General features: G+C 47.5%; 1 protein-coding gene across 1 annotated transcript; it reads left to right on the top strand.

The window, feature by feature from the left end:
- Positions 1 to 5,380: 5,380 nt before the first annotated feature.
- On the top strand, positions 5,381 to 9,254 carry LOC144107807 (uncharacterized). The gene is made up of 4 exons (XM_077641001.1): positions 5,381 to 5,551; positions 5,879 to 5,986; positions 7,707 to 7,785; positions 9,129 to 9,254. The coding sequence occupies exons 1-4, from the start codon at positions 5,399 to 5,401 to the stop codon at positions 9,197 to 9,199; spliced, it is 411 nt and encodes a 136-aa protein (XP_077497127.1). The 5' UTR covers positions 5,381 to 5,398; the 3' UTR covers positions 9,200 to 9,254.
- Positions 9,255 to 11,211: the final 1,957 nt, after the last annotated feature.

Genomic DNA, 11,211 nt, shown 5'->3' on the forward strand with positions numbered 1-11,211 from the left:
TGAACAAACCAATTAACCCTCGGTCCTCAGTCCCCAGCGGCTGCGGAGCAACTGACCACGGCGGCGGTCAGACGTGTGACGCAGCGCAGGGTGCTAAGAATTTCTGGCTCCGGACAGGCCGCTATTGGAATCTGAACCTGGCATAGTTTAACACTAGAACTTTATCTAGTGAGGCTAGCCTAGCAGTGCTGTTCGAGCAGCTAACTGGAATTAAATGGGATGTGATAGGGCTTAGCGAAGTTAGGAAGACAGGTAAGGCGTATGTAGGACTAATTAAAGGACGGCCAGATTCTGTGCTACCATAGGTTAGAGGATAGACGAGAACTAGGTGTTGAATTTCTCATTAATCAAGATATAGCTGGCAGCGCAGATGAGCTCTGTAGTATTAACGAGAGGGTAGCAGCTATTGTAATTAGGTTGAATAAGACGTACAAGCTGAAAGTGGTGCAGGCCTACGCGCCTACATCCAGCCATGATGACCAGACCGTTGAAAGTTTCTATGAGGACGTGGAATCGGCAATGAATAAAGTAAAATCACAATACACTGTACTGATAGGCGACTTCAATGCGAAGGTGGGCAAGAAGCAGACTGACGACCACGCTGTAGGTGACTGTGGGATAGGTTAGGAAATAGCAGGGGAGAGTTTACTCGAATTCGCAGATAAAAATAACTCACGGATCATGAAGTATACCTTCTTCCCCAAACGAAAAAACAGGAAGTGGACCTGGAAGAGCGCCAATGATGAGACTAAAAAGGAAATCAACTTCATACTATGCGTTATACCTGGCATCGTTCAGGATGTGGCCGTCCTCGGAAAGATGCACTGTAGCAACCGCAGAATGGTAAGGTCTCAAATTAGCTTAGACTTGAAGAGGGAACGGAAGAAGCTAGTGATGAAAAAGTTCATTAACAAGTTAGCTGTAAGAGGGAAATTACAGGAATTTAGGAAAGCGGTGCAAAACAGATATTCGGCTTTAACTGAGGAAGACGATCGTGATGTTCATAATCTAACAGCCATCATTACGGAGTGCGCAGTAGAATTAGGCGGTAGGAAACTTCATCGGGATACCGAAAAGCTATCTCAGGTGACGAAAGATCTGATTAAGAAACGCCAAAGCGTGAGAGAGTCTAACCCTACCGACAGAATAGAAGGGATAGAGCTATCGAAGTTAATAAACAAGCGCAAGGTAGCCGACATAAGGAAGTTTAATATGGAGAGAATCGAGCACGCTCTAAAGAACGGAGGTAGCCTAAAAGCGGTGAAGAGGAAACTAGGCATAGGTAAAAACCAGATGTATGCGTTAAGAGACAAGCAGGGCAATGTCATTAGCAATATGGATAAGATAATTAACGTAGCCGAAGAGTTCTACACAAACCTTTACAGTAGCCAATGTAATCAGTTTTAATGAGAAAGACAGTAGTGCACAGCAATGCGTCATCCCGCCAGTAACGAAAGATGAAGTAAAGAAAGCCTTCGGAGCAATGGAAAGGGAAAAGCAGCTGGGGAGGATAAGGTAACAGCAGTTCTCTTGAGCGGAGAGGAGATCGTGTCAGAAAAACTAGCCACCCCGTATACGCAATGCCTTATGACCTCGACTATACCAGAAGCTTGGAAGAACGCAAACATTATCTTAGTTCATAAGAAATGGGACGCTAACTACTTGAAAAATTACAGACCGATCAGCTTACTATCCGTGGCCTACAAGGTATTTACTAAGGTAATCGCTAATACAGTCAGGGCAGCCTTATAATTTAATCAACCAAATGATCAGGCAGGCTTTCGTAAAGGATATTCCACAATAGATCATATTCACACTATCATTCAGGGGATAGAGAAATGTGCAGAATATAAACAACCTCTATATATAGCCTTCATTGATTATGAGAAAGCATTCGACTCAGTGGAAACAGCAGTCACAGAGGCATTGGTTAATCAGGGGTAGAAGAGCCGTATGTCAAAATAAAGTCTATAAAATCAGCAATAAAATTTAAATAAGGAAGGGCGTCAGTCAAGGAGACACGATCTCGTCAATGCTATTCACCGCCTATTTACAGGAGGTATTCCGAGGCATGAATTGGGAACAGTTGGGAATAAGAGTAAATTGAGAATACCTAAATAATCTGTGATTCCCTGATGACATTGCCTTGCTGAGTCACTCAGGAGGTGAACTGCAAATCATGATCAATGAGTAAGACAGGCAGAGCAAAACGCTGGGTCTAAAAATCAACATGCAGAAAACCAAGGTAATGTTCAACAATCTAGCAAGGGAACAGCAGTTCACAATTGACAGCGAGAGCCTGGAAGTTGTGAAGGAATACGTCTACTCAGGGCAGGTAATGACAGCTGATCTGGATCATGAGAGTGAAATAACTAGAAGGATAAGAATGGGGTGGGGCGCATATGGCAGGTTCTTTCAGATCATGAGTGGCAGTTCACCAATTTCCCTCATGATAAAAGTGTACAACAGCTGTATCCTACCGGTAGTCACCTACGGGTCAGAAACGTAGAGGCTAACGAAGTGAGTTCAGCTTAAGTTGAGGACAACGCAGCGAGCCATGGAAAGAAAATTGATAGGTGTAAGCAACGTTACGAGACCGGAAGCGAGCAGAGCGGATGAGGAAGAAACGCGGATTAATGACATCCTAGTCGAAATCAAGAAGATACGGGCTTGGGCAGGGCATGTAATGCGAAGGCAAGATAACCGCTGGTCCTTCTGGGTGATGGAGTGGATTCCAAGAGAAAGTAAGCGTAGCAGGGGTGGCGCAGAAGGTTAGATGGGCAGATGTGATTAAGAAGTTTGCAGGCAAAGGATGGATGCAGTTGGCAAAGGAGAGGGTTAATTGGAAAGACATGAGAGCGACCTTTGCCCTGCAGTGGGTGTAGTAAGGCTGATTATTATTATTATTATTATTATTATTATTATTATTATTATTATTATTATTATTATTATTATTATTAAATTTTCCACCCGTCATCTCGGAAATGAGCTGGTATTTTGTGTTTCGTAGGGAACTAAAACTTGGGGTCTGCCTAATCAAATTCTGAAAGGTGAAGTTATAAATTCCAGAGTGACAATCACGCGCACACAAGTAACGCACAAGTACTTGCTTTTGGGAGGTAAGACGCCGAAATGCGAGGAATGATTCATATCAGTTTACACTACCCATTTCTTAAAACGCATCTTCATACTTCATTTATCCAAATTTTACAAATAAGGCCTTCGGAGGGCTGGTCGAGACTGTTTCTTCGTGCCACCATTGAAGAGTATTACAACGCTCTCCGCCTCGACCGTAAACTCTACCCGACCCTCACCCTACCCTTTCTGAGCGCGAGGCTCACGTCCTTCGACAGATACAGCTCAACACACTTGTCACGCCTGCACGACTTTACCTGTACAAATTCCGTCACGATGTTTTATCTCCCAACTGCCCTGCCCCTTATGCCAACCTCTCTTACTGTTTATTCTCCTGCCCGGTTTCTCTGCAATAGGAATTCTTTCGTACCCCCTCCCGTGTACTATCGGGACCTGGCTGGACTAGCTTGAAGCTGTAGATGATCACGAACACCGCCTTCTCGTGCAGTAGGCCATCGCTGCCTTAGGCCCGTTTCAGATGCTGCGAATTTCACTTTCCGACATTTCGAATTCATTCCATCTGCGGCGGCTGGAGAGGGCCACCGGCCTTGCCGCAGACGGCCTGCGAACGATTTCCGTCCGGTTGGAATTCATTCGCAGCGTCGGTATGTTCGCTCTGCGACTGACCAATACGGTGCATCCACTGCTTGGCTCCCCGTCAGGCTTGGCTTTTGCCAGCATTGGCTAGGCTTGGCTTTGGCCGTCATGTACTTCTCGAATAATTCAGAACTGTTTACTTTGATAAAACACATTCCGTGTAGCATTACTGCCGCGTATATTCACAGGTTGGGCAAGCAGACAATAGCAACCCGGTTGTCACAACCGAACGAAGTCGCAGGTTCTGCGTTGCATATGAAATGACTCAGCGGAGATCGCATTGCAGCGTCAGTGGCGGCACCGAATTCGCCGCGTCGCTTAGACAAATTTGGCAGTATACATATGAAACGGGCCTTAGGCGTCCAAGGGTTTTACCTCAATAAAGTCTCGCATTACTACTACTACTATAGTATACTACTTCGTCCTCCTTTATGGGTGATGTCGCTATGACTTACAACTTAACCACGTTTATGGTTACTCAGATGGCAGTGACATCTTGAAGATCATTCACATGCTCTTTTTCCTTTGTCAGGGTGGATTCGGGCAGGGACATGCCTGGAGCACTCGGCTTATGAGCACCAAGGAGGCATTTAGTCAGGTAAGCCTGGTTTTCTTCTTAGTCCAACGTGCTGTTTTCCACAGATGTTTTCGAGACACTAAAGAAAAACGATAATTTTTCTGGCTGCCTAGAGACGGGGCCAAGCATTTAGGGATGCACTGTGATGTTGATGGGGGAGGCAGTGAAGGCCACCCCCTTCGGTTTGTGGCTGCATGTTTAGGCTTTAAAGGAATTAATTGCTTTTACGAAACGTTTTGTCCCACACGTGTCCCATTCCACAACGGTGTGTCGTCTGAGGGTGAATCCGACTGACACGTGCTGGTTGTCCCCTATTTGTGCTGGAGACTGTGAGGCGGGTATGGCTGCTGTTTCGTGTCCAGTAGCTACGTCGATAGTCGGGGTTTCCCGCGGAGCCTACCCTGTAGGGGGTTGCGAATCCCTAGGAGGACTGTGAGAGCACTCTCCGCGGCCATGTGAGCGGGCTGCTGCCCACGATGCCCGTTGTCAGGGTATGGTGACAGGTGTGGAGGGGTTTCAGGATGGGTACTTGCCGATGTTGCGTCAAAAGGCGACCAAACGCACGCGGAGCGTATTCGGACAAAGCTGACCATTATATTTAACAACTTGTTGCTAATGACGATGTTGCTCAACGCATGTCGTTTCCAGACAGTGCAGGGGAACACTGCCCTTGCCAAGCCTGATCGAGGTAGGGCTTCCGAACTTCTGTGCATCTGAACTAAACGGAGATCGTCCCATGCATGATAACGTCTTTGTAAGCGGGCCTCTTGAGAGGATTGCGGGTGTCTCCGCTACGGCGCCCACGCTTAGCGCTGTCCATGTTCCGCCGAAAGGCGCTATTTTTTTCATGACATCATGGCACCATTTTCCTTCGTGGCTTCATGTCCGGGCAGGAAGATCCTAATTTCTGGCCAAACCAAGGCTTCTATGCCAGCGGTCAGGCAGCCGTAACTACGGCATTTAGAAATAATATTGGCCGTGTTTTATTTGGCTCTAAAATGGTAGAGTTGTCCATGTTATAATCGGCTGTAATATGAATGTTTTCATTACAGGAGTCGTCAAAAAGAAATTTGCGTTTCCTCTGTGGCTATGCACAGCGAGCCAACAGCCGGACATTCGTTCAAGCCGCAGCATGAATGCAGGTGGGGCCGACGAGCAGCTTGTCGCCTCAACAAGAACCACCCGGCTGCAAATGGGAAGCAGGTGCCGGCCGCTCCTGAGAACGTCCGAGCAGGCCTCAAGGTAAATTGCGCGACGGGTTGTACGCACGACCTCTTCTAAGCTTGGGTGCACCGAGGTGACCCGGCAGGTCTCAGTGTTCTGTCACAGGATGGCAAATTCTCCGACCTTTCACGTGGCAATATTATTTGGTGATGGCCCTTGCAGTGCGAGTAATATCTGAGTACATGTTTCGGTATATGCGTGGCCCCTACCGAACGCACATGACATTTCACAGCATCATTCGTCTATCTGCTCTATATATATATGAGACTTGCATTCATTCCAGCATGGTCTGCTTCCCAAAGAAGTCCTGCGCTTCCAATACCTGATCATGGGAATAACACGCAGTGCCAGGACGTGAGGCTCCACCTCCAGCGACCGCAGCGAGGAAGCGGGTGGCGCTTTGGACGACGTCACACGGACGGCATCGGGCGGCCGCTGAGCTGGGAACCATCGGTAGGCATGGGTTCAATAGCCTTCCCGTAGCCTGTGTAGCCTCTCTACCCCACTAAAACAGAGCCGCTACCACTAGGGCGGAATTTCGTCAATTCGCTTAATTCGAATTCGAATTTATCCGAACTGCAGGATTGGTTTTGTCTGTATTCCCTGTTTTTGAGCTGTTCATAATTCAAAATCTAAGCTAAACTTTTAGCTTGCACTTCGAATGATCGACATTCTAGTATGCTTCTAAAGAAAAAAACATACACAAAGGTTACCACTACGTAACGCGAGATTCAGCGGCAGCCTGATACTCAACTACTAAACTACTACTACTATACGCTGCTAAGCCGAATGAACGGACCTTTAATAGCGATCACTGTAAAACCCCATTTCCAGTCTGATGTCTTGGGTTCGATCCCGTTGCTGAACGCAGCTCTTGCGAGCAAATGTATTTCTATGTAGAAATGCAATTCTTGGAATGTGCAGCCTGTGAGAACCGAAGAAACTTCTAACCCTGTGTTTGGCGCATGAGAGCGGCGCTCAAGGTGGACTCACACTGTGGACCATTGGTAGAGTGGAAGAGAGGCATTACCTTACGCCTGGGACACAGTCCAATAGTGCGTAGTGTGAACGCACATTTATGGGCAATAAAACAGAAGAACACAGCACATATATGCACGCCTCAAACTTCCTGCACACATTGTAGAAAACCACCTGGTTTAAACTTAATCCTACCACTTCCGCTACATTATGTATGATACGGCAATAGTAGATTCGATTAGTCAAAATTCATTGTGTAAGGAATGCTAAAGAATTCACTGCATAAAGGGGTCGCTATGTCTGACCCTGCCTCCGACTGCTTGGTACATGAAGACAGTGCATACATCAATCGCGCCTAAAACGGCTGATGATGGCGCTAAAATGCAGCCTGGAGCCTGAAACTACGGTACGCAAGTATTCTGGGGAATGGGTTATACCCTTTAAAGCTTTCCCGTGCTTGGCCAGGCGTCGCACCTTTGCTGCGAGGACAGGACTTCGGCAATAGCTATGTTATGTAGCGGCATCAAGGTCACTCTTAATGTACAGGTTGTCGCTTGTCCACATATAAATACGAACGCGAGTTATCGGCGATTTATTTTCTTGCGAACGACTTGATCTCCATTCAGAGGTGACGCTGTAAAAACGGTTGGTAGCTATACCCGGATGCAACTCAAGAATGAAGCGGCCAATGCCCTTCAAAGGAGCTCCTCCAGCCAATGACGTCGACCAATCCTCACCCTTTAATGATTCTCCACCTCTCCCTCTTGACATGTGCCCTTGGACCCGTCAACGTGAAATCCCATAGGGTGGCAGAAGAAAGGCGGATAATTACAGCTTATTCGGATTAACCGCGGCTTTGTGAAAATTGGCCGACGCCGTTCTCTGGACGGTCTCTCTTTAGGGGTATCTGCCTTACCGATCTGAAGTCTTACATTACTACAGCAATAAAAGCATTACAGGATACCCCCCCGCCCCCCCATACCCTTGCTTTCTCCTTATGTCCAACTTCAACACAACCGCAATCATTATGGCTGCCCAATCGTGCCGCTTAAAAAATTCTTCCAGAGCAGAAATTCGCAACGCATGTGTTCAGTGCTTACTTTCGGCGAGATACATATATGTTTTTGCTATGCGGGTCGTAGGCGCCTTTGTAGCTGGTAGCTGTCACTTGTCCTTGTTCTTTCACGCATGGAAGGCGGTTGCGGCCGGCGGCAGCAGTCGGTGCGCGGACCACCCTTCCCAGCATCCTTGGAGTCATCGCCGCCTCCTGTCTGGTAAGCCGGTGTGTGCCTTTCTAGGCTAAACAAAGCGAAGGTTTGGGGTAGTTCGTACATCATTAATCTGCCTCCTGTCGCGTGAGACGAAACCATAAGAACGAACTGGTGGCGCTTCAATGCTGTCTTGCTCGTTTACGGGCAGACATTTCTGCAACATGGCATGTTAAAGAGTTTCTACTCGTCCTGTAATCTCCGTGCAACGCACTGAGGACGCTTCATATGCTCCCTGGCTTGACCGAGCTCGTGAGTCGCGACGGATCGCCACTTTTCTCTTTAGATGCGAGGAACAAGAAAAGGATGGTGAGAGTCGGCCTTGTTCGTCTATACTTCATCTCATAAGCAGTTTGCAGCACTGTTGATAATGCGGCAATGGCTGAGCCAATGGGGATGGTGCGCGCTCCATATGTTCATCCGCGCCTGAATTCTCTGGATAGTGGCTCCATCTCTGGGAGGGAATGAGTAAACTAGTCAGCTGCTCTGTCTTCGCAGTAAGTGGCCCCTGTTTCCTTTTAAGTTTCCTTTATTCAGCGAAATCCTCACTACGCAAGGTAAAGCCGAATTCGCCGTGTGCTGCTCCGCCCGTCACCTGCTTTATGACCGGTTAGAACCAAGCACCGGCTGTAATGACTCGCCAGCTATACTGAAATCCAACTGATTCCTTCACGTGATCCTGACGGGTTTCTCTCGCCATGGTACGTAATATCCATGGCACAGGGACACGTTATATCCATCTGAAGTAAAAAAACAAGAATACAGGGCGACTTACAGCTTGCTCCGAACCCGTATTATCTCTTTGTCTATAGGCAGGGGCTCATATGACTTTCCCGACGCGGCGGTAAAGTCAACTTTTATGAGCGATACGTACGTGAGCACCGTCGGTGGCCCTTGCAGTCAACGTTATTGCTAGTTCTCCCACGACAAAACCAGAAACCAACTCTGATGAGCCCTGTTGTAGATCTGCACATGCGAAGATTGCCCCCAACCATGGCAATGCCTTTAAAAGCGACGCTCTCGTTGAGAGTTGCGGTAGGTGTGTCCCCCTGCGGGCACTTTCGTTTAGGGTTGACCTTTTTCCGCCTCGAGACGACATTTTGTTTCACGAGGACATCGTAAGCGTACAGTATGGACTGGAAGCTTCTATAATTCGGCCAAAAACAAAGCTTCAATGCCAAGCCAGAAAACCGAAACTGCAGCATTTAAAAGTAACGTCGGCGGCGTTTCATTTGGGTCTGTCTGAAAATGGTACAGTTGTTAACGCCATAATCGGCTAAGCAGATCATCGAGGCATAATCAACGAATCTTAAATTGTCCAAGGTCTCATATGAATGTTTTCATTGCAGATGTCATTGAGAAGAAAGTTGCGCTTCCGGTGTGGCCATGCACAGCACGGGAATGGCCGGAGATTCATTGAAGCCGCAGCGTGAAAGCAGGTGCAGCCGACTAGCAGGCTTCGCTGCGTGAGCAGGGACCCGCAGGCTACAACTGGTAAGCAGGTTTCGCTCCTGACGACGTTCGATTAGGCCTCTAGGTAATTTGAGCAACGGGATTTACGTATGGCATCTTCTATGATAGTGTGCACCGAGGAGACCCGGTAGGTCTGATTGTTCTGTGACGGCGATGGCAAATTCGTCGACCTTTGACGTGCTAATATTTCAGGCGAAGCTTTGATGAATACCGCGATGCGTGCGGCCAGTATTCAAGTTTCGTGCACCCGCCAATCCCTTGTTTTGCATCGTGCAAAGCAGTGAGAATTTTAGTCACAGCGGCCATGAGGTATCAAGGCCCGTAAGTCGAGAAGAAAGCGCGCCATCTATGTTGATGTGAAGGAAGTGGGTCGGTAGACAGCAGCTCATAGTGGGGAACACAGAAGTAAGATACACAGGAGCAGCGGCCCTTACGCACCCCTATGCAATCTGCAGGTGCGAATTTGCTACACAAACGGCCAGGTGGCGTCGGTCCATTCGGGCACTAAGCTTTGTGTCATACTGCCTCCCACCGTTGCTCCTCATTCGCCACTTCGTCTTTGTGCACACTGCACACTTTCCCACCTCGCCATTGCAGCGAAACGAAATGCTAGGGGCTGCGGTCCTGGCAGACTCCTTAAGCACTTAGGAATTGCTTGCGGTGGGAACTAAAATTCTGGCGGCGCCAGACCAAGTCTTCGAGATCTGGGGCACAGAGGGCTGCTGGATCCACGAATTTAGTAAAGAAAGTTTTTTGTATAAGAAACGTCGAAATGAATCAGGTGCAGGCGATTACGGTCACGCCTTTGTAAACTTTATAGCATGCGAAACTTCCAAGCGCAATCAGTACGAAGTACTGGCTCTGTGTTGACGCTGCGGGTCAAACCACAGAAAGCGTTGCTCCCGTTAGAATTCAGCAGCCATGAGTCTAGCGCCATCACTACGAGGAAAAGGAATGGGTAGCATCACGGTTTTATCACCATGCGCCGCTTTCACAGCGGCGTCAGAGTGGTCGTGCCCTGCGAAGCCACGTTACACCACCATGAGCATATTGCCAGTACTAATCCCAAATCCTAGCGCCACATATCACGTGCTCGGCCAAGCATTCTCCGCTGCAGAAAAATTCATCCCCTTTGCAGTGTCTGTGGAGCGCTCTTCTGCTGCGCATATGAGTTGACGTGCTATCGTACGCCTCTTGGTGCATCATCTGATGCTTATGCGACTCTTTAGGTTTTTCACTTTCAATTAATGAATGGCTCAGTTACACGCTCACTTTTCTTAATTGCCATCATCAAGCATTGGCGTTTCATCCTGAGCATTTTTACACTTTTGCACCCTCTTTTTACAATTTTTTTTCCTTTCTTCATTTCCCTAATTCATTAAAAGGATTTCATTAACTCGTCATTGCAATCAATCGAACAACAAATTATCATGACACGAGTTTTTACACAGTCCCCGATTATTTTCGACACGGACCGCGTCTCGGCAAACCCATGCTACTTGGCAAAGAAAAAATTAAACTTTTTTCAAAGGGCGCGGAATTGAACCCAGAAATTTAAGGTTCCCAAGAGGGAATGCCACCAATAGCAAAAAAATTCGCATTGCTGATTGGCAAACGAAGATTGATCTAGTATATGTGTTACCTTACGAGTGTTTTGCTAATGAGTAGGTGTGTCATTAGAAAGAAGGAAAACATTTTGTAAAAAGAGAAATAAAGTTAACAACGAATGTTTCGCTTTCAACAACGTAAATGGTCTGATGTGCTCTCCGTAATTTCTATCTTGGCCTGTGCCTCATGAGGCAACACCGCCTTGCGCACAACGTGACTCTGAGATGAGCGCCTCTTGCCGAGAAAGCAATCTCAGGGGACATATTTCGGTCTGTGCGCGCTCCTGACAAGCGAACTTTACATTTCGCAGCATCATTCATCTATCTGCTATATGAGACTTCCTTTCATTCC

Source organism: Amblyomma americanum, chromosome 10 (assembly GCF_052857255.1).
Source record: "Amblyomma americanum isolate KBUSLIRL-KWMA chromosome 10, ASM5285725v1, whole genome shotgun sequence".
Classification (NCBI taxonomy): Eukaryota; Metazoa; Arthropoda; class Arachnida; order Ixodida; family Ixodidae; genus Amblyomma; species Amblyomma americanum.